The sequence below is a fragment of the Gopherus flavomarginatus genome, chromosome 10 (genome assembly GCF_025201925.1).
Source record: "Gopherus flavomarginatus isolate rGopFla2 chromosome 10, rGopFla2.mat.asm, whole genome shotgun sequence".
NCBI classification, from domain to species: domain Eukaryota; kingdom Metazoa; phylum Chordata; order Testudines; family Testudinidae; genus Gopherus; species Gopherus flavomarginatus.
In genome coordinates, this window is record NC_066626.1 from 35910322 (window position 1) to 35934108 (window position 23787).

Genomic DNA, 23787 nt, shown 5'->3' on the forward strand with positions numbered 1-23787 from the left:
AAAATTAGATTAGAAAAGGTAACTTCTGTGGCTTGGTGGGAGGGAGGCAGAAACAGGCAGAATGGCAGCCTATGAAATCATAAGAATTGCCCTCTCTTCCCATGGATCTGTAGCTCAGCAACTATCTTCTCTTCAGATACAATTTTTTCCTTCTGTAGATACGTGAAATGTACAGACAGGCAGTTTTTGCGGCTGGCTAGCAACTACCACCTTGCATCTACTTCAGCTATGGTGATAGTGGTGCAAAATCTAAATCAAGGCAGCAAAAAGGCACTATGTTGTGTTTCTTGCCAGAGTTCTTTGTGCACTGTGTCAAGGGATCATCTTTTTTGCTCACTCTGAATGGCTGCAGCTTCTATCATTAGGAAAGAAAGCAGCATCCCTTGCTTCACCGGGGCACTCCCCAGCAATTCCCCAACAAAACCTATCCCTAGTACCTAAAGCAAAAGGGAGGCAATGTTCCTAGTGAGAGCAGGGAACTGAAGAAACTGTAGCTAATAACCCTGGGAAACTATAGAGAGAGGATTCTGGACCTTGAGCCAAAAGGAAAACCATCTTGAGGAACCTACTCCCCAAAATTATCTTCTGAGCAAGACAGGGCAGATAGATGTATGTTCAAGCAGCTGGATTTAGCTTTTGGACATCTAGAGTTAGGTTTGTTTTCAGCCTTGCAAGATGAATGATTCTTTCCCTTTTGGTACTTGGATTTAGGCTTACATTTAAATCAGCTTTAAGCAGTACATCTCCACCCCAACCTTGGGCTTGGTAGGGTGCTCAATTTCTCACACTAATGCCAAACCTTGGTACTGATATGGTGATTATGCCCTGGTGATGCTACTAGTCCTAGCCTGCTGTACATCCTTAGCTTTGTTTTCTTATATCCAGTCTGAACTATGACAAAAGCATGGAAAATGCATGCAGGTCTTTTCTCCCTAGTCAAGAGCTTAAAATGTCATGGATTTCGGAGAAAAATATTTCAGGTTAGACAGGTGTTAATGAAAACTGGTAAGAATATTGCATCTGATGACTGTTTGTTTGTTGCCATTGGAGGCCTTCACAGACTCCCATAGAGTAGCTCAATAGAATCTAATTCTTGTCTAAACAAAGTGGTTCTTAATGATTTATATTTTTTAAAAAAAATGTTTTCCTTGTCTGTCCTTAGGTTATGCAGTGTAGTTATGGCCATGTGGATTCCAGGATATGACCTCCTTCACCTTGTCCTTAGGTTGTGAGTTCCTCCTATCAGGCTAACCTTCCTGAATGTCCAGAAAGTGCCCAGCAAACAGGGACTTTTACTATAAACAAACAAAAAAATACAGGCATGAATTTGCTGAATCTTATGTGGTGATGAGAACCCACTTACAGGGTTCACGTTAAAGTGCTTGTAGGAGTTCTGGCTTTATATCATCCTATGGAAAATTAAGGCAGTAATGAATGCAACATAAGTCTTCAGAACTTGATATCTTATTTTTTGTTGTTGTATGATCAGACAAACAACCAAGGACTGCCATTAACATGCAGAAAAGAAGTATGTGCCAACCTTTTGTGTCATGGAGATATAATGGTTTTCATGTGGGCAATTTTTAGCCAGAACTTCCTTTCTTGTTTGATGAGGATGAGGTGGATCCTGGTTTAAAAATAAAGACATAAGTAAGAAGAAAAACTATGAGATGAGGAAAAGTGTCAAAGTTGAGAGAATACAACTTCAGTATTTGTAGTAGGATATATTTTGTTTTCCGAAGAGTTTACCATTATAAAACCAGCTGAATTTTTAGATATAGTTGCAAGAATACAACAGAAGATGCATGCATTCAGAAGTTTAAATAATGTCCTCTGAACAAACTTTTACATCAATTTTATTCTTAAAAATTTTCCTAACATTGGAGAGTGCTAACACACATATTTTTATTATTAAATTATGTTTATCTGGGGAAACTTCTATTAACATTCACATACATTGCTTTGTAAAACTGCTTAATAGCTGTTTAAGAAACAGAAAAAAGACACTAGCCACAGCAGTACTTTCACAGACAAAAGCATTCTCCTCTATAGCCACAGCAGGTGGGACTTTAATTACCTACTACAGAAACAATGATTAAATACCTTCATGCAAAGGATTGCTGGTAGTAGGGTTTTATGCCTTGGTATATCCCTCAAGTGTTTGCATAGAGTCAGGATTAGCTCTTTAGAAATGGGTTTTAGCCTTGTTTTGTTATATTTCTGGCAATTAATAAATACTGACATGCATTTATGGCTTGATCCTACAAGGTCCTGCTCTGTTGTTCCTCATCCAGCAAAGAACTTAAGCAAGAGCTTAATTTTATCCATTTGAGTAATCCAATGGTGAGAGTATTCAGCACCTTATTTAAACTATCTCACATAGCTGATTTATACATGAGTTGTTAGACATTTATTTACATATAATATTTAATTCTACTCTGAAGTGCAAAGGAGTATACATCAGAGAGAGCAGAAATAAAGGCTGTTAATGTTGTATTTAGATTTTAGAATAGCCGATGTAGCTGTGAAGTTTTGATCTCTTTCCAGATAATGACTATACACAGTTATAGTTCTGTTTATTCTTCTAAAGCCACACTTTTTTTCTGTATTTTCAGTTACATCTTATCTCTGCCACTTGTGGTATCAATAAAAATGCATAGAGCAACATTTTGAGCTTAGCTGTCTTGGTGTATGTGCAGTCTACAGCCTTCAATGGAGTTATTCAGGATTTACATCAATATATATGAAAGCAGAATGTAACTCTCGGTGTTTTGGTTTTAAAGCAAGCCTTACTAAACATAACTCAAAGTTACTGCCATTTAGTCCCTACACTCGCTACTAAATCACAGTAAGGCTTCCAAAGATTCACACAGACCCAGAGCCAGTGACCAAATAATTGCTATTATAGCTTTATCGGCTAGAGTCCCCATGGCAAACCTTCTGTTAAGAGCACATGGACCACCTTCAGTGTCAGATCAAAAAGCTCTTTTACAGGCCCCATCCCCTTCCAGTCCCTGAATGTTTTATCCCTCCATTCCAAAGCTGCAACTAGCTTCTTTGAGAGGCAAAGATGTTTCAGTTCATGTCACAAGACTTTTGCCCACCAGTTTTTGACACTCACATTATTTACTATTTTACTTGAAGTAGTAGAGTGCCTCCTCTACTTATCTGCTGCATCCATATGCTGAATAACACTCAAATCAGTGATCTGAAGAATATTTAGGCCTATGACACCACAAGATATACCGAAGTAGTATGCAACAGAATATGGCAAATACATTATGGGAAAAATTCTTTCCTGAACTAAATAAGATGAACTGTTAAATGTCTTGGAGCTATCTGGCCCAAAGCAGAAGCATGCCTCTTATTTTCCAACACCTGTTTGCCCAGCAAGTTTTGCGAGTATTTAAAAATCTAATTTATTTTTCATTATTTATACTATTTATTTACTTGTGCCTGGTTTGGATTATAAACATAGATTTAACAGTTATGCTTTCATTTGTAGTCTGTCTGGGCAATTTCATTTTCTATTTCTTATGTGTAACTTTAAGTGAGTGTTAATGTGTGGATGTGTTTAGCAATGGCCAGATTTGGTGAGCCTTTTCATGTAGATTAGTATCTTGCTTCTCAAACAATCCCATTGAGACTATGGGATTGCCTGCTGGAGCCAAGGTACTACAGCATGTGAGTAAGGGTGGCAGAATCTGGCACAATACTAACAGTGGAGTCTTTCATAAAATAGGTGATACTGACTTGTGTCACAGGTTAGCCTTAATAATAAAGAGTAACAAATAGAAATCATGTAATTGTGAAGAACATGGGGTCTGCCTGTAATTCATGAATATTATATATTCTTTTTGCCTCATTGTTTTGTGTTGTTTCCTATTTGTGTACAAAAAAATGATCAGAGTTGCAGTTAGCCCTATAACTGTGACAGTCATATTGAAAAGAAGAAACCAGTGCCTTGTAACATTTATAGTATTTACACATCTATTGTTGTTATTAGCACCACTGTAAATTAAGAGACCTTATCTATAAATGATTTTAATGCCTTCTGAGTATTCAATGAATTATTGACAATAAGCAGTATTTTATAATTTTGGATTACATTAGTATGTTATGTATGCTAGCATGAACAAAACAAGAATTATATGCTTCTTGCCACTGAAAGAAATAAGAGTGTTTGTGCAGGTGAGATACGGTATTAACACATTCCAATTTCCCATGTTTATTAACCTACCTATCCTACTTCACAGATTTAGAGCTGTCTAGTTACTGAACTTGGGAAGTGATGTTTCTCTTAATCATTTTGACCTGTAAACTGTGTGTGTGTTTCTCTATATGTAACTATAATTCAAATACCTAGAAATTATTCTGTTTTTAAAAACTATTTAGAAATCTTATGTAGTATTTGAATTGTCCTTATGTAGATATTTATTGCATTATAATTGTCTTTCATTTATAGATCAGCTATGATATATGAAACAAAAGTATTTTAGCCTCATTATTTATTTTATTTTATTTTTTATAGGGTGGTTTGTATTGGTGGCGATGGGTCCACCAGTGAGATAGCTCATGGTCTACTACTTAGAGCTCAGATGGATGCTGGAAGAGATACAGATTACATTCTTTCACCTGTCAGAGCACCACTTCCTCTTGGCATTATACCAGCAGGTGAGAACAGAAGATACAGATTCATTTAAGTACCTTTCTTAAGTCTCTCTGATATATTATAGAATCAAAGGCCAGAAGGGACCACTGTGCTCATCTAGTCTGATCTCCTGTATAACACAAGCTATAGGACTTTCCTGAATTAATTCCTGTTTGAACGAGAGCATATCTTCTAGAAAAACAATCTTGATTTGAAAATTTCCAGTGATGGAGGATCTACCACATCCCTTAATAAATTGTTCCAGTGGTTAATTAGTCTCACTGTTAAAAAATTGCCTATCATTTCCCATCTGAATTATACTGTTTCAGCTACTGGTATAAATAATAAATAAATCTTACGTAGATTAATTCATAGTAATGGCACAGATCAGTTCCTTACTTGTGGGAGGATCCCCTGGGAGAGGAAATCTCAGTTCTCCTCCTGCTCCTCTTCCTCATTGTCGAGAACCATGGGGAGGGCAAGTCTCATCTCCATGTCCTCTTGGAAATGGTGCCATCCTTGTGGATGTCCCTGGTGTCCTCCTACTTCCCTCCACAAGGTTCTTCGGCAGCATCTCCATTGGATTCAGATTTCCAGGAGCAGCTGCAACTTAGGGTATGGCTACACTTATAGTTGTACAGCACTGGGAGTTACAGCTGTCTTCGTACAGCTGTGTAGGGAAAGCACTGCAGTGTGGCCACACTGACAGCTACCAGCGCTGCAGTGTGGCCACATTTGCAGCATTTGCAGCGCTGTTGGGAGTGGTGCATTGTGGGCAGCTATCACAGCGTTCAAGTGGCTGCAACGTGCTTTTCAAAAGAGGAGGGTGAGGGGGAACATGGGGAGAGAGAGCGAGTGGATTTTTGGATCTGTCAGCTCCCTGCCTTGCAAGTTCTAAGGACTGGAACATACACATCACCAACCTGCAATCGATTTAAAAGTTTCGAGCCCTTCCCTCACCCCTCTCTTATTCACTAAATGCAAATTGTGCACTCCTAAATAGCCTTCAGACCACATGAGCAGCTGCTCAACACAGACTCCCCCCCTCCCCCTCTGCTGTGTGACTTCTATCTTCAAGCAAACAGCTGTGAACCTTCCAAAGCAATTCCCCTGCCTGCCTCCGCTTGCTGGAGCAAACAGGAGCTGTGTTTGTTTTTTAGATAAGCAGCTCGGGGGAGCTTGGAGTTCAGCCATTCTTCCAGTTTGTTGTAAGCAGGCATTCTGGGATACCTCCTAATACCCTGGAGGCCAAAAACAGCGCTTTTGGTGGCCACACTTGATGAGCAGTGCTGCATCACCAGCGCTGCAATCGTTACACCCCAAGCAGACCAGGTGTACAGCCAGCGCTGCAGACAGGGAGTTGCAGTGCTGGATGTGCCTTGCAGGTGTGGACAGTTACTAAGTTGCAGCACTGTAAACCCACCACCAGTGCTGCAAGTCTCCAGTGTAGCCAAGCCCTAAGGGGAGTGCCGACAACCCTGTGGTAAATTATGCAAAAAAGATCATACAGTCTCAGGCTATATTAACTCTCTCACCTTATCTCCAGGGCTATAGGGGCATCCCATTGACTTGTCCTCTCCCTGTTCCTATCCCGGCTGAGCCTTCCATTGACCTGACTCTGTCCCACCTGTTTCTTCTTTACCACCACCTCAGCTTGTCCACACTCTCCTGCTCCTCTAGCATCTACAGTAGAATCTCAAAGTTATGAACATCTCGAAATGGAGGTTGTTTGTAACTCTGTAACTCTGAACAAAATGTTAGTTGTTCTTCAAAAGTTTACAACTGAACATTGATTTAATAAAGCAGTGAAACTTTACAGAAGAAAAATGCTGCTTTTAACTATCTTAATGTAAATGAAACAAGCACAGATACAGTTTTCTTACTTTGTCAAATCTTTATTAATTCCCAACCCTCTTTTTTTTTTGTTTTTAAAGTAATTTTATGTTTAACACAGTACTGATCTGCATTTGCCTTTTTTTTTTTTTTTTTTTTTTTTTTTTTTTTTTTTTTTGGATCTCTGCTGCTGCCCCTACTTCTGGTTCCTAATGAGGTGTGTCATTGACCGGTCAGTTCATAATTCTGGTGTTTGTAACTCTGAGATTCTACTGTACTCTGGGCTACGCAGAGAGATTTCCACTGAGTCCAGAGAGAGGGATGATACTAAAAGGGTGACTGAGAAACTCCCATGGGGAAAGAGGGATATCTATGGATGGAGAGTCCCTTTTGTTTGTGGATTTGAGGGAGTGGGGCAGGGGAACTGATTTGACTTCATATTTGTAACTGCATTTTTCATGTACCCTTTGTAACCAGTAAGGGAAAAAATGGAACTATGTCTTTTCTCTAAAGCTAATGGCCATTCATACCTTACTCGTTTAATCATTTCCCATAAGATATATTGAAGTAAGTGCATGGGTTGCCTTTGGAATGATTTTAGCTATCCATATTCCTCTCCTTTAAACTGACCAGATGTCCCAATTTTATAGGGACAATCTAGATTTTTGAGTCTTTTTGTTTTATAGGCTCCTATTACCCCCTCCCCCACAAACACACATACACCCTGTCCCAATTTTTCACATTTGCTGTCTGGTCACCCTATTCTCCTTTTTAAATAAATAATGGTAGTCCTTTTCAAGCAGTATTAAAGAGCTTCAACCTGCTTTTGCTTTTACAAATTGCAGATAACAGCAAAAACATTTTCAAAATGCAGTATTTAAAATAAGCAATAATTAGTAGAAAAATATGGTGGATTATATTAGAGATGATTTTAAGAACCAGGGCATGGTTTAGAGACCACATAAGGATCTCAGCTACATGAAGCAAATAAATGTTAGGCCAGCATTCTGACCTTCGCTTGTCATTTGAATTGCTGTGACTGTGATGGTGATGGTATGAGATGGAATCTCTCCAACTTTTACTTCATGCAATTTGTGCTTATGTTACTGTTCCTCTTCATTAATATTTATTCTCTTGAGTTTATTAATTAGGAGTACATTACAACCAAGAAAGATAGGTGCACCCAAAGGAATGTGCATTTACAATATGTTTGGGAGTAAGTTGAACTATAGGGTGATTAATTTAAATAATGCAAGTATAACAAATGCCTTTTAAGAGAGATTTTTATATTTTTTAAATCATATTTTGGTTAAATATTCTGTCATGCTGATTATATGTACTTCATACATTATCTGTTTTGGAAAAAGTAGTACATTTGTGTGTATTTAAAAATACATCAGTAGATCATTAAGTAATTTTATAAATTTTACTGTACAAAATACCATGCTTTTCTGGTTGAGTTGATTAAGAATAGAAGGTATTTTAGAGAGTATATTATTTACACAGATTAGAGTTCATTTTCTGCCCCTTAGAGTTGGTATAAGGTTTAGAGTGCTAAGCAGCAGTTTTCAAGTTTCAGCATACTTGACGAGAGAGGATTGATTTTGGAGCAGTTAGCCTCCTGGAGAGAGAGACCCGGAGGGAGTGCGTTTCTACTAAAGTACTTCAAGTCAGTAGACCAAGCTGCTGTATTGTAGTCAAAATCAAATGGATCACATGTGGGGAAGCCTGCAGTTGTGCTGCTGGTCATTAGCAATAGTGTTTGTTGCTATGGGAACTACTGCTAAGGAACTGTACAGAGGGATTCAGATAGAGGGGAAAATCTGGAAGAACATAAAATTAAAAATGCAATGAGACAATCTATACACTGATGATTGTGATCCTTTTCGTCCTAAACAGTCCACTTAAATAAATTTGTGCTTTCCAATTAATTGGACAATAAAATATTACTGAGGGACTGTTAATTTCTATGATATTTCAGGCAAAGAATGAAAGTGTTGGTGCAGTTTTCATGAGAATTTTAGATATGCTTGACTAGGAAGTCATTACATCACATTTATCTGTTTGGATGTGGGAGACTTTAACAGCTTTATAAATATTCATGTTTGGTTAATTACGTTAATTGTTCTGCAGAAGTGCATGCACTTCCAAGGACAGAGTGGGTTGTTTTTTTTTATATACAGTTTCTGCCTGGTACCTCCATCAGTCACGCTTTAGATGAACTGTTACACCTTTTTGTCCTAACTCTGATGCTTTCATGAGGAGATAGTGAGAAGTAGCTTATATTGTTAGGGAAAGAAGAGAGAATTCTATCTAGAATTTTATTTTTTGGGATAAAAAAATCTGTTGTAATTTTTGGTTAAAATATATTTTGTGATAGTTCTGTAGAATAGTGCCAAAAGTTTAATCATTTTTTAGAAACAAATGGTCTATTATGAGTGGTACCTAAATCTTTAAGGCTAAATAATGATTGGAATGTGTAGCTTATGGGTTCACTGCATCCATTTTCTTCCTCTCCCTAAAGTGACAAGGTGCAGAGGCACTGCCCAGTCTCCGGTAAATATAGGGTAAATAGCATCTGAGGCCAGAGAGGAAGGAGGACATAATTTGGGAAATTAATCAATAGCTTAAAAAGACAAGCAAGTATACTTTTAATATTTTGCCTATGTAATGTTTGCCTGTTTAGTGTTTACCTGTGTTGTCTAGGTTTTTTTGCAGAACATTATATGTTTGTGTAATACCTGGCATGATGGGTTCCTGATCCTTTATTGAGATTGTTGGGCATTACCATCATATAAATGTTAAATAATACAAGTTTAGTTGGAAGAAAAATGTTGTAGCATATAAGTGGATGTGTTCTAGATCTGTTCTTAATGATACTGATGGACAGAATCTTTTCTGAGCAAAAGACCCAAGATAGGTCTCTTAAAAAAAAAAAAGTCAACATCTATTTTGCCTTCTCACATGAGACATAAAAAGATGGATTGTTGTCTTCAAGTGAAAATGTGCATGTTCACAGCTTCTAGTCTAGTACATTATATATAGATTTAAGAGGAGGGTACAGTGCTTGGGGCCTATTTGTTTAGTAAGGACCTGATCAAACTCTCACTGAAGTCAATGGGAAGATTGCTGTTGACTTCAGTCAGGTCCTCGCTGTTCATAAATTCGCTTCAGGCTGCAGTAGCAAGTTGCTCCTGCTTAAATCAGGCATCCCCAACAGCTTCAAAACAGAATGGTCCTGATCTATCAAACTATATTTCACTCTATGCAATGTCTGTATTGGCTTGATCCCTAAAGACATCAAGTGGAAATTTTTCAAAAATATAGCAGCCCTATTGCAGTCAATAGAAAGCAAAATTACTTTTGAATAGTTTCTAATAATCCAAGTTGTGTGATTTTTGGGGATTTTTGTATGCATATCTGTTTTTTCTCCTACTGTAATTTTAGAGAGGGAATTTTGCATATAAAACCCCTAGTAAGTCGTCAGTATCAGTACCCACACTTTCCCATCTTTTAAGTACTGATGGAGTTGGGATTCACACAAGCACTTACATAACAGGTATTAGGATTGCAAAAACAGTTTTGCTTTAAGATTGGAAAAGGGTTCTTACCAAACCACTTGGAACAACTTCATTTATGAATGTCATGTAACGGTTCCCACCCTGTGCTTCAAACTCCAGAGATTACAGGTTATAATGGCCTTTAAAACACAAAATGGTGCTGAGCATGCATTTGAGATTCTTTGCCAAGGATACATTTTGAGGTCAATGCTGATTAGTTAATTTTCTAACCAAAAATGTTTCAAGTGCTATACATTATAATATTACAGACACTAAATTAAAAAGTCCACAGAATTGTATCTTGTATAGAAAAAATTTTTAGAATGATGATTTTGCTTTGTATTTTGACACCTATTGTACAACTGCTAAAGGAAGGGAAAATCGAATAACATGGAGAAAATACTTGTTCTGTCAATTGAATGATGGATTTATAAATTGTAGATGGAATTTATAAAATTGTTTTCTGTGTCTGGTTGTAATGTCCTATTAGTGTGCTGCATAGCAAGTTGATAGTATTTCTTTTGAACCTGTCAGTTTCCTTTTTCACCTCAAATACTTCATAACCCTAATTTACCATTTTTTCTGTTTTAGAAGAGAGAATGCAATTGAGTAAAAAGGTTCATTGTATAACAATTTCTTTAGCAAAGAAGAGAGAGAGAGATGAATGAATCAGATTAAATTTGTTATTCTTTAGGAAAAAATGCAGCTTCTTTAGAATTCTTAAAGTTTGATGGACAATATTCTCCACATAATTTCTATTGCATTCTCGCACCCTGATTGTTTCCATGAGGTGCATTGCAAAACTGAAGATGTAAATTTCAAAGATTGTTCTACACTCAACATCTTGTTAGATGTACTTCAGTTGTTTACTTCCTGTGGTGTAAATCCTGAGGTCATTACTCAAAGCCCCATCCTCCCAGGTATTGAGGGCTTCCTGTGAGGTGCTAAGTACTCTCAACTCCGTTGAACTACATGTGAGATGAGTTCACAGGAAATACTAAGCATTTTGTGGGATTGACCTCTGTTCTTAATCAATCCTTATTCAAGAAAATTGTTACAAAAAGCAGTATGAGTTTCACTGAATAAGAACCTCAGGATTTGGTTCTAGCTATATATTTGGATGCATAGACCCTCCCAAGTTTTGTAATTCCTCTCTTCAATGTTATCGTGATGGATGTTTGTTATAAACATGTACCTTTCATTTTAGTGCAAAATGTTGCTTTTAAATTATTTACTTTCTTGGTGTGAATTTTTTTATGTTAGTAGATTTTTTTGTGTTGTCATGTGATTTTCTGATAGCTAAGTTAAGTGCACTTGTGAAATTTAAGGTGACCTCAGGTTTCCAAAATTGTTCATTGATGCCACAAAGTGTTAAATACCTTTTTCAAAGATCCACACTCCTTTGCCTAGCTTTTTTTAAATTGTAGGCCCAAATTGTTTTAATTGTTAATGGACTTGACGTGAGGATTGTTATTTTTTGCATACATAGGAAGACAGTAATCAATGGGCAGAGGATGATGAGTAGTTTACCATTGCAACATAACTTCTATTTACAAGTTACCTTATATAGTAGACCGGGCTAAAGAGTCTTGCCCTGTGGAGTAGAAAGTTTATTCAAAGGAATCCTGTTACAAATTGAACCAAGTTCTTCTTCCTCAAAAGTCTATATTGACTGAAACATCGTTTTATTTATTTTGTTTTGTATTCTGCAGTCTATCATTCAGTACCTGTCTTATAACAATTGTTTGTGTTAATTTTTACAGGTTCCACTAATATTTTGGCTCATACTCTTCATGGAATCAACCATGCAGTAACTGCAACATTGCACATTATAATGGGTAATTCATAAATGCATTATCAGAAGCTTTCAGATAATTAAAAGACAAATCACTTAAAAATTTGAATACATGTTCATAAAGGAAGGAAGTGCTTACCTGACAAATCAATGATACTTTGTTGTTTCCGGGTGAAGTTTGTATCATCGAATAGTTTGGTTTGAAAGGGACCTTTCCTATGAGATATAATTGACTGTGTATCTTAACAGAGTTGATTCTCTAAACTCTTCTTGATAAACTATTCTTGGGTATCTAGTATGACTATTAATAGCTGCATTGAGGAGAGTTCACCACATTCCATGACAGATGGTTTCGTTGATTAACTGTTTTATACTGCTTTTCTTTTAATTTAGTAAGTCAGGAAAAGCCAGAGTTGCACGGGCAACCTTTAACTCTGTCCCTTATGTATGTGCATTATGATACACAATTCACTGATCACATACTTTTTTAAAATTCAGGAAGCCTGCCTAATAGTAGGAAAAATGGGTAGTTGAAGCAATTGTTCAATATTGATTTTTATCCTCATCTTTTGGTGTGGGTTCAAGGCATACCAACAATTTCTGTATGGAAGTAGTTGTTTACTACACAACATGGCATCATTCACCATCCAACCTGCACAATAAATGGGGCAGAACTTCTAAGTATATGAAAAATAATGTGATAATGCTATTCAATATTATGTGTATTCAGAGGTGACAGAGTTAAGGTTGCCAGTGCAACCTTAACTTTGACTTTTCCTGAATTTTGAATTCTTCACTTTGCATCATTAATGTTCCTTTTAAGGCAGATTTTTGTATGGAACTGTATTGACTTTCTTGTAAAGAAAAAAGAAAGCTGTTCCATCAAGTGTAACTGCTTACTAGACCTCAGCTGAATGCTTTCTTAGTTAATATGTCAGTCAATGATGCAAGAGCCCTTGCTCCATTTCAAAGATTAATATTGAACATGCCTCGGTACATTAAATTGGAAATTTCACTTCTCTATCTTTTTCACACATGCACAAATCCAATGGAAACCTGAGAGAGAGAGGGAGTTTGTTAATGATCATTTCCATTCAGTTTTTATATGTTCCCATGTCTCAAATATAGGCAGCTAGTTTTATGAGATAGAAACCAGCATGTATGTTTGAAGTATGTTTTAAAGTCCTTATAACTTGGCCAATGAAAACCAGTTTTCACCTGACCATCAAATCATGCATCTGTTATGTAAGGGACTTTGTCAATTCTTAATTTCTATTGCAGTGCTAACAGAAATTTTTAGTAAAAAACATTTTTTAATATCAGATGTGCTTTTCCTTGAATACAGCTGTTTGCATAAATCGTACTCAGACTGACAAGTGCTAACTTGTACACAAAAACATAAAAAATTTCATATTTATATTCATCTGAATGTGAGCCGTTAGAATGAATGCACTTGAGCAATCTTAACTATGTTTCAATTCATGCTCCTTCTATAATGCTTAACTTATTAATCTAGAAATTAATTAATAGTCTGCTTGGAATTCTTTCATCTGTTAACTCCCATGTCCCCACTTTCCTCTCCTTTTACGCTACCATTCTCTCTTTATTCCTAAGAAGTGTAGCTAAGTTTAGGTTGAAAACTAATGGAATATTTGCAGCTTTGATGTCTACTGTAATATTTCAGGACATATACAGCCAGTGGACATCTGCACTTTCAGTAGTCCAAGCAAGCTTCTTCGTTTTGGATTCTCGGCTATGTTTGGTTTTGGTGCAAGAACTCTGGCTTTGGCAGAAAATCATCGCTGGATGCCCTCCAACCAGCGGAGAGATTTTGCTGTAATTAAAACACTGGCAAGTCTAAAGTATGCTAGTTTATTTTCAATATTTTTATTTTCCTCATGAAAATGTAATATTATTACCCTCAGTTTTACCAGATGTTAAATATATATTAATATATTTCTTAATGTTATCAGAATGAGACTGCAGGCAGACACTTTTCAGGTTTTATCATGTACTTCCTTGCAATGTCACCATTTAATTAGGAAAAGCTTCTGTATATTAATCATCATCATCTTAAAATTATTTTAACCTTGATAAAAGCAGATTTAGCAGTCAGAATATTGGTTTATGTGGAAATGAATGTCAATATTTTTCTAGGCCAGAGGAATGTGAGTTATCATTTCTACCTCTGAAAAATTCACTGCAGGGCTCCCAGGAGTATGTTACGTAAGTAAATCTGAATTAAACAATCCTGTATCTATACAAGTATATAGCTTTGAAGATAAAATTAGAACAAAATGAAATATTGTTTTGATGCAATAATATAACAAGGCTAAATGGAACTTTGTCTTTCAATATTATGATTTATCCAACTATTACATTTTTCATTATATAAAGTATACATTAACCTTGTTATATTGCTTTACTTTTGATGTTAGCAGAGAACCTGTCAGACAAGCACTACTCTATTTTGTTCACTGCTGAGTAATCCTTTCTTCCAGTGTGAGAGATCTGATTTATTCTTAGATAAACTATAACATTGAACATTGTTCAAGTACTTTTAAAATTTTATTTCTTTACGTTCTTTGTTATTTGTAATTGTTTTATGTGACACATTTTTATTTTTAGAAAGAAGAAAGAGAGACTTAAAAAATCTGGTGAGTTTCAAATTAAATTGTCCTTAAAAGTGAACTATGTTTGGTTGAACTAATGTAATACTGAATTACTCTGTTATATTTAGACAGCAAGGTTCAGTGGCACACGATTCAAGGTCACTTCCTGAATGTGAGCATTATGGCAATCCCCTGTCTATGTTCAATGGCACCAAGAGGCTTGGCACCTAATACCAGGTCAGTAAGGGTTTAAAGAATTAGAGTAATGTCTATAAATTCTGACATCTTACTCTAAAACCTTAGCTTTTCCTGGAATGCCTGCCTGTGTCTCGGGCAGTCTAGACCCTCTTGTAGTGGGGGAGGGAGGATGGACTGCACTTGACTCCATAATCTCAAGAATTGTAATCAGTTTTTGGATCAAGTCATCTAACTAGAATAATCATTGGATAATTACAGTGATTAAATTAAATGACAAGACTGACTTAAGTAGTAGTCATCAAGTAATCATCTGTCTCAGCTTTCTTGATAGGAGGTGTACTGGGTCATGGATTTCTCGTAAAAAATTCCTGTTGAACTGGAATTCTCCAGTTGGGAAAGTCATGTTGATTTTTTTTCCTTATCATAAAAAATTTTAAATGCTTATTTTGTCATTTTGACAAATTCAGGAAACACAATATTTACTAATCGCTCTAAATTAAAAAGGCATATCTCATGGTTTCAGGGGAACTGTGTAGAGCTGGCGTTTGGTTATGAAAATTGGAGCTTTTCACCTTTAGCTAACTAATCTGAATATAATCCCAGATTGAAATGTTGAAAATATTTATCATCTGATAGCCAGCAAAGTATGAAAAGTGGTAACTGTGAATAGTGAGTTTATAATCAACTGTGCCCCAGCCAATAGCCCATTTTAGCGTCAGAAGAACTGAACAAATAGCCATTGCATTCTTCAGTCATGCAATCAGTTTACCTTTTCCTTGTGCCTGTTTTTTCTGCAGCTTCCCAATTTATGGGATGTTTTGTTTGCACATATCACACCAGATCGCATGCAACTTTTATTGGCTTTTGGCAAAAGGCTACTCACCACTAGGTATAATAACTTGCTTTGTTCACTTCAGCCCCTCTTGCCTGCCGTGTAAGCAGTTTAAACAGATATTCTTCAGAAAGACAAATTCACCAATCCATATGTACTCTTAGGATATGGCTCCTCGGTGGGAGATAGTTTTGCTGAAAAGTTTTCATACCAAAACCATCTTCCTTAGAGAGGGAAATGTGAGGTGTCATAGCCTGGATTATTATTATTATTAGTATTAGTAGTAGTAGTATTTATTTGTTTGTTTAAGAGAAAAAGTATGTACTTGAAGATAGTATGCTGATGTTCTATACTGTTTAGAAATCTGTTCTGTCAACATGTTCACTCTCAGTGCAGTTTTCCAGGCAATGGAAAAGGTTCTGTGAAGATTTTAGGAAGAAAGTCTTTCAGCTTTCTCTCTCGTCCTCTCTAATCTGTCCCCTATCTTTCAATAGTTGCAGATCTAATGACAGCTCTAAGTCACTGTTTAGAGCTGAAGTGCAGATGAGTCTCTTTCCCACCCCCTGCATCTCAGATAACTGTGTACTCCAGTGTCTTCAACCCAGCCTCAATTCCAGCTGTCAGCACTGTACTTCTAACAAGATGCCCAAGGAGAAGCACTCAGCTAGATAGAGATAGGGGTCCTGCAGGTGTCTCTTGCAGGACAATGAACAGCAGCAACGCTGCACAGGGTGGAAGATAAAATGCTGCACCAATTGCAGCAGGTACGTGAGCTATTTCTGAAACACTTGACCACCACTGCAACCTCACCTACTGTCTTCGCTCCAACTGTCATGTTTCCCCCCAAGAGCCAGCCCACCTGCCCATTTGCATCTTATAAGACATTTTGATCAGACTGAATATACTGGGTCTGACTGACCACTGTTAATCCAGTTTTACAGCTACTAGTCTAAAGCCCCAAAAGTGACTATGATTTTGGATCCCTTAGTATTTGGGTGCCCTGCTTGAGATGCTCTAACGGGGTTGGTTTTCAGAGTGTAGGTGTTTGGCACTTTCTAAAAATCATCCCCCTTGAAAGTATCTCAGTGGCATCCAAAAATGGAAGCATTCAAAATCACTAGTCACTTCTGAAACTGTGAGCCATAATGACTAAATAAGATATTCTTGCACAAAATTATATGCCTGCCAGGCAGAATATGTAGGTTTCTTGATCATAAAAAAGTGAGCTACAGAGAACATTTTCAAACACCTCCTTTACCTTGCATCCTACCTCAGAATACCTCTGCAACATCAGATGACTCCACAACCAAAAGAAATTGTCCCAAACTCAGAGTTGCCTCTGTAAAGGGTACTCTGCAGAATGTTGAGGTCTACAGGGATGTAACCATGCAGAATTCAGTGTGTGCAAAGGCAGAGTCCCCAGCAGGGGATAAAGCCCATTCAGAAAGATTTATGGTGGCATTTTAGGAAGCCAGTATCTTAAATTCAATCTTTCAGATTGAACATTGGCATGCACTTCTTAGCAGACACTATACAATTAGATTAACATCCTCCTCAGATGCTGCCTCTGTCCATCATGTCCTCAAGCTGATGGGATCTCAAGTCTTTGCTGTTCTCCTCCAAGTTTTTCCTTCCTTTCATTTAACTCTTGATTGCTAACTCCAGAAGTACTGTCGGCATGTTGGTCTCTTGTGTATGAGATTAGAATAGTCTCATTAACATTGTAAATTGCTCTAACAGGTGAATTTATCAGTCAGGGTTCCATACTTTCATATTACAGATTGTTGGCATAGTTTTTGTGTTAAATAGTTTTTATTAATTGTTCCTGTTGATGTTTCATTTTGTGGGCTGCTTTACATCACAGACCCCTTTACTGAAGGATGTCTTTGGCAAAACTTATGGGTACCATAATATCCCTGCCCCAAGGACTTTACAATCTAGTGCAAGTATTAAGGGCCAAATCCCCAGATGGTGTAAATAAGATAATTGCATTAATTAACAGAACTACATCAATTTATCTATGATGATGTTTTGTGAAAGGACAGTCTTTATATGGAAAAGGCAGTTTCTGTTTAGGTGACCATGGATTTGAAAAACTAATCTTTTAAATAAGCAAACATGTAGAAGTATTAATTTTATTGCTGTATTCTACAACTAGATTTACTTGTAATTGTTTTTATATAAAGTTCATCAGCCTTTTATGTGAAATGAGTTTAGATTAATGTTAATGTCATAAATTAAGTATAATGGATTCCTATCTACATTGTTTTTTTCTGAAGCTGATTGTAGTCAACAAATTAACTGAAAAATTACAAAGCTTTTTAATGTTCACTGTATTGCTGTTATTCCTTGGTTTAGGATTCTATTTACCATTAATTTTATTTAATCTATACATTTCTCTTTTGCTACAGTTAACTAAAGTGATTTATATTTAAACATTTGTATATATAAAGCAGTAGAACAATTAAACTTGATCTGTAATTCTGTCATGATAGTTTATTACACTATATATTTAATTTCATGTGAAATAAGCATCAGAATAAGCAGCTCTCAGGAGTAAGATGATTCTTGCATATAATTGTTTGAAAAGTATTTGATTCATAACCAAATAAAAATCACTGAAGTATATTGAAAAGTTCTGAATAATTTTAGAAAGTTAATCTTGTTTTATATTGATTTTTAAACCAACTTAAAATGATTGTGAATTTAGTTTAAGGACTTAAGGCCTTTGATTGTAACATTAGTTTAATCAAAACATGTACTTTTCAGGTTGAATAATGGTAGCATGGCTCTTATTGTTGTACGAAACACTTCTCGGTCAGAGTTTATAAAACATCTGAAAAGATACGCCAGTGTTAAAAATCAGGTACAGTTAATCGTTTGTTGTTTTTTGTGTGTGTGATTATAAAAGAGCTACTAATCATGAAGATAGACACGCTACAGGAGTTAATATTAGTGTCCTCATAAGGAGACTTAAGTTTCCCTGTCAAAATACATTAGCCCCCTTTTATCTGATTTTTGAAAATCACTAATCAGACTACTACTGATTAGCCTATTTCAGCCCATCTGTTATGGTTTAGTTTATATGTGGTTTACACAAGCAGTTGCACAAGCATGTAAAGCTACTGAACTAAAATAAGGACAGAGAAATTTTGTGTTTAAATTTAGTGTACTGAGATTAAGGGCACATACTGGGGACCAGATGCTACTCTTCAGAAGAAACAAATACTTAAGTCCACAATTTTGGCAAATCACTGTGTGCTATGATGGTAGCAGTAGTTATGTCCTTTGATTTTCATAGACCCCAGTTCCTGAATCTGGATATGAACGGACTGTAGGAGAGGTTTGCAGATCTGCCCTTTAAAAACACAAGGTCAATATTCCACCTTTTATTTAGCTGCATCACGGAAATTAGAGTTTAGTGGTGTTTTTGTTTCTTCTATCAGAATGCCTCACTGTTGCTTCAAATTACTCAGGGCAAACCCAAGTAAATGTATTACGTGAAAGTATACTGATCATCTTCCAAACGAGTCATGTCATTATGTAAAATTAGTGATAGACAAGTTTAGGTTTGATTCAAATAATCGTTCAGAATTTAGGACCTTTTGAAGAGCTGTCATTCCTTTGTGCTGGATGTCGTCCCTGGGAGATGCCTAGCTCCATATTGTGGTGACAGCAATATGCCTCAGAAAAAGCTTTAAGTCTTTCTCATTCTGCCACTGTAGCACTCTTATAGGAAGAAGTGTTTGCACTTTTCTCTCATTCTGTCAGCTAGCACTTGTGAAAGAGAACGTGGACCCACTTTATAATCTACATGAACCTTTACTATGCCTATAACTCACTTCATTTGGGTCAGAGTTACTGGTTATGATGGACAAGCCAGAAAAAACACAGCATAACTTTCAAATCCTTGAGTAAGTCTGCAAAGTTGAAAAATACACCACTTTACTTGTAAACTGAGCAAATGTATCTGGAAATAATTGCATTACAATACAAATGGAATCCTGTGATGCCATTTCTGTTGAGTCACTATTCAAAGTAAAATAGCACATTAAATTATGAACACTGGCTTGAATATAAACAATACATTTAATGGGATCAAAGCCAGGGTCAAGATTTTAGTTTGTTCTGTCCAGGAAACAAGTTGCCCATAAAATGTACATGACTGAAAAAATTGCATGACAAATGGGTAGTTAATGTCTCTTGCTTTATCTACATGAATATTTACTCGTATGTTTTCCGTATCCATAGTGCACCAACATGAACACCATTAAACTGGAACCTTTTTTGGCAATGCTCTAATGCAAAACTAAGCGCTCATATAATGCTTTTCGTCTGTGAATTGGATACTGTACTTTCCCAAGTTTCCCATTTTCATGCTGCCTCATACCTGAGAATCAGCAAGACACCTTGTTTTCTGTTCCTGTTTTCTAAAACTTATCCTACTTAGATCAGCTAGATTTTCAGCCTAAGTGTGTGTGTATAAAAATATGGTTGAGAAAGTGGAAATGTTAAAGAAAGCAAGTTTCTATGTGAATTTTAGTGAGATAGTAATCCATTGAAGCTTAAAACTCTGAACAATGCTTGTCTTTGTCTGAGGCATTGTTTGATCCGAGTGCATTGGCTTTATGCTACTCAGTTGGGGAAGAACAATTAATTGTAGCCTAAAAGTCTCCCACTGAAATCAGCACTCTTCAGCAAATTCTGGCTTCTATATGGGCGATATCTCTGTTTCCCTTATCCTTCTTTCCTGTTTTTTGATTTCTTAGAGGATACTTTCCCAAGAAAGATCCACTTCTAGGCAACTCCAGATGCTTCTCTGCCTCAGACATTATCGTTCTGTACCAAAATAATAAAAAAAATTGCTCAGATGATCGTCTCTTGATCTAAACTATCATGAAATGTTCAGAAGCTGAGAGTCTTATGGTTTAGGATTAACTAAATTTAACTTTTTTTTTTAACATATTTTTCATATAATTCTAAAACCATGAGAATAATAGAAATTGAGTGCCAACAATATGATAGGTACTTCATAACACAGAGTACTTCCCCTAAGGATCTTTGTTTAAATAGTCTAAATATTAAGCTGGGAAATAAAGCTGTGCTCTATGTACTCCAAGTAAATAGCTGTTTTGAAATTCTTGTACCTGGGACGATTTATTGTAGGAAATATTCTTTGCACTTTTTCTTCCATAAGTTACACACTTCAATCAGTTGAAGTCTGAGGTTCTAGTGTATTTAAGGAGAAAAAGTAAGATTTTAATTTCACAATTTTAACCAGTGAACAACCTATTTTTAGTTACCTCTTTGACTTTAATACACATTTGTGTTTTGTTTTAGTTTAATTTTCCCTTTGTTGAGACCTATGCAGTTCAGGAAGTAAAAGTCCAGCCAAGAACTAAAATTGGGCATGACACAGAAGAAAATGTGTATTTGCATGCTATTTCTGCAGAAAGGAATTATCCTTGGAATATAGATGGAGATTTAATGGAAGGAGCATCAGAGGTTCACGTTCGGTAAGGCTAAGCATAGTAACATAGGATTTGCTGAGCTAGACTATTGGCCCATCCCGTGATATCCAGCCTGCAGGCGTCGTCAGGCAAAACACCTGCTAGACTTGGCCAATTGTACTGTTATTTCTTTCTTGTGTACAAGAGATAACATTCCCCCCAGAAGTCGACATTAGGAAAATTTGTTGCTAAAATTGTCAGACAGGTCTGCATTATGTCATCATTTAAAATAGCTCTAAAAAGAATGTAATAGTATAATACATCAGTATATCAGTGCATATCTTAGAAAATGTGCTTCTGCAATTATATTTTTCAATTTCAAAGGATTGCACCAATTATTAGAGGGCAGAATCAAGCACAGCATGGCCATTGCATGTCTGTCTTTGCATGTTAAAATTGTATATTCAATTAATACTGTGGCAATACAACTGCCCTGCGTTGTTGAGGACAGAAGGGTCCTCCGCATAAGTATTGACAGCTTAGTCTATTGTCCAAGAAAAAAACAGTTACCAGGCAGAATAGAATTTCTATCAATCTCAGGGTGGTAAATAATATAATTTTTGTATCTGATTGTTTTACTGAACTCATAATATTTTATAAAAGTTTGTATTTTACAAAATCAATAAACTGGGCCCAGTGTCAATTGGGTGTTTAACCAATTATCAGATTTGCCACATTATTCCCATATAAGTGCTGTACAGGGAATGCTGCAAATGCAAATGTTCATATTTTACTGTTGCTCACTGTTCCCCATATCACAAAAGAGGGTGCTGACGTTGTTCAAAGTGAGCGATGTTTATCCTGGAGAGAAGAAGATTGTCATTACACTAGGTTCATAATGCAGTGGGCATTATTTCAGGCTAAAAAAGCCTTTTTTGAAGAAACAGGTTCAAGATGAACTCCCTACCAGCCAGGCCCTGAATTCTGAGATCAGACTTAAGTCTGCTGCTTGGAAGTGCCGACCCTGCCTTTTGTGTATTTGCAGAATTAACCAAATGTGTGGTGCCATACAACAGAACTTGTTCAATTGTGGACAGTTAGTGCTACTTGAGGATGGTTAAGGAATGGAAATACATGAACACACACAGTTGAGCAATCCCTGGAATGGAAAGGGGAGTTGTCTTAGGGCTGGTCTACACTAGGGGGGGAAATTGATCTAAGATACGCTTCAGCTACATGAATAGTGTAGCTGAAGTCAAAGTATCTTAGATTGAGTTACCTACCGTCCTCACGGCGTGGGATCGACGTCCGTGGCTGCCCCTGTCGACTCCGCTACCGCCGTTCGCATTGGTGGAGTTCTGGAGTCGACAGGAGCTTGTTCAGGGATCGATATATCGCGTCTAGATGAGACGTGATCTATCAATCCCTGAGAAATCGATTGCTACCCACCGATACCGCGGGTAGTGAAGACGTAGCCTTATTCTCCAATAATAGCACTGTGGCCAACCAAAAACATAGAACTGCTGGTGAGATGTTCACTGTAACACAGGGTGCGGATGGGGGGGGAATGAAGGGGGGGGGATGATAGCCCTTTCCGACCCAAACCTCTAAAATAAAAAAGATTATCTCTCAGAAGCTTTTAGTAATCCAAAGAAAAGACTGGAGTAAGCATACATGTAATTCAGCTTAATTTTATTCCATATAATTTATTATATAAATTTGTCCTCAATGAAAATGTCACATGAAAACTGCAACAGAGTTATTAAGTTACTTTATTTTTATTTCTTCACTTTCTAGGGTGCACCCACAACTTATTAATCTTTATGGAGTGAGTATTGATGAACTGGATGATTCCAAAGCAATGTGCAGTTGTCTGTAGAAGAAATTTATGAAGAAATGTGTTTCATGGTGCAGGCTCTGCATAAAAGATTCATATTTTCATCTTTAAACAGCTATTTAAGGCCCATTTCTTCATCCACCGAAGTCAATGGATGAAGGATCAAGACTGAAATTAGGATGTTTATATAAAACTAACAAAAAAAATTATCAAGTAAAATAATTGTAATTATTGAACAAAATGTTTATAGTTTTTAACCTTAAAAAGCCTGAAAATAAATATATTGACAAATATACTTATTTGTAGGTGGTATATATTTGATTAAAAACTGATTACTAGAATTTCAGCAAAAAAAAAGGTTAAGTTTTTTAAACAGAATATTGCAGGGTTTGAGTTCAATTTGGGGTTTGATTTGGTTACCCTTCATTGTATCTAGTCATATTTTACTTCACTGGTAACCCTAATTCATATCACTAGAACTAGTCCTGGAGTAAAGTACTACTTACTGTGAGTTGAGGTGGCATAATTTGGCTTCTGTCAGGTCCTTCAATATCCAGATAACCTCTGACCTTAAATGAGATGATGTAAAAAATTGCTTGCTTTCAGCATTGACTAGTTAGGTCTTAAGCTACTTTTTCTTTTACAAATATTATTCACTTAAAATGTAACATTTGTTCAAACTTACTTTGTTTTAAACTTTAATCTTGTAGAAAATATTTAAAGTTTACTTTATCAGTAAAACTGAGTAGTAATCAGAATAATGCATTATTTTTGCTAGAATAAGGCAGCAATGCTGAGTAAAATTTAATTTTAGATTTTGAGTGATACTTTCATAGTGCACATATTTTAAGTAGAAAGTAGGCATGTAAACAGATGAATTTTATAAATTACATGGTAAATGCAATAATTATGCATGACACTGGTACAGATTAGGATTCCAGCCTTCACGGGAATTGAACTTGTCATGGCACCATGGCTATCTTCTGCATTGCGATTTGGTGGGAACTAACATCTTGACA

At 36.3% G+C, this 23787-nt stretch overlaps 1 protein-coding gene across 4 annotated transcripts in view; it reads left to right on the top strand.

The window, feature by feature from the left end:
• The window catches only part of CERKL (ceramide kinase like), a 101802-nt gene extending 78739 nt beyond the window's left edge, over positions 1–23063 (top strand). Inside the window, exons 5-13 of one of the 4 annotated variants that reach the window (XM_050916417.1) lie at positions 4532–4674; positions 11808–11882; positions 13524–13701; positions 13997–14065; positions 14468–14496; positions 14580–14688; positions 18251–18347; positions 20822–20997; positions 22729–23063. In XM_050916417.1, coding sequence (XP_050772374.1) covers positions 4532–4674; positions 11808–11882; positions 13524–13701; positions 13997–14065; positions 14468–14496; positions 14580–14688; positions 18251–18347; positions 20822–20997; positions 22729–22810 — 958 coding nt within the window. In that variant the 3' untranslated portion in view covers positions 22811–23063. Of the gene's footprint in view, positions 1–4531; positions 4675–11807; positions 11883–13523; positions 13702–13996; positions 14066–14467; positions 14497–14579; positions 14689–15975; positions 16272–18250; positions 18348–20821; positions 20998–22728 lie in introns of those variants that run through there. The other 3 variants (XM_050916419.1, XM_050916420.1, XM_050916418.1) reach the window with 3 other exon arrangements.
• Positions 23064–23787: the final 724 nt, after the last annotated feature.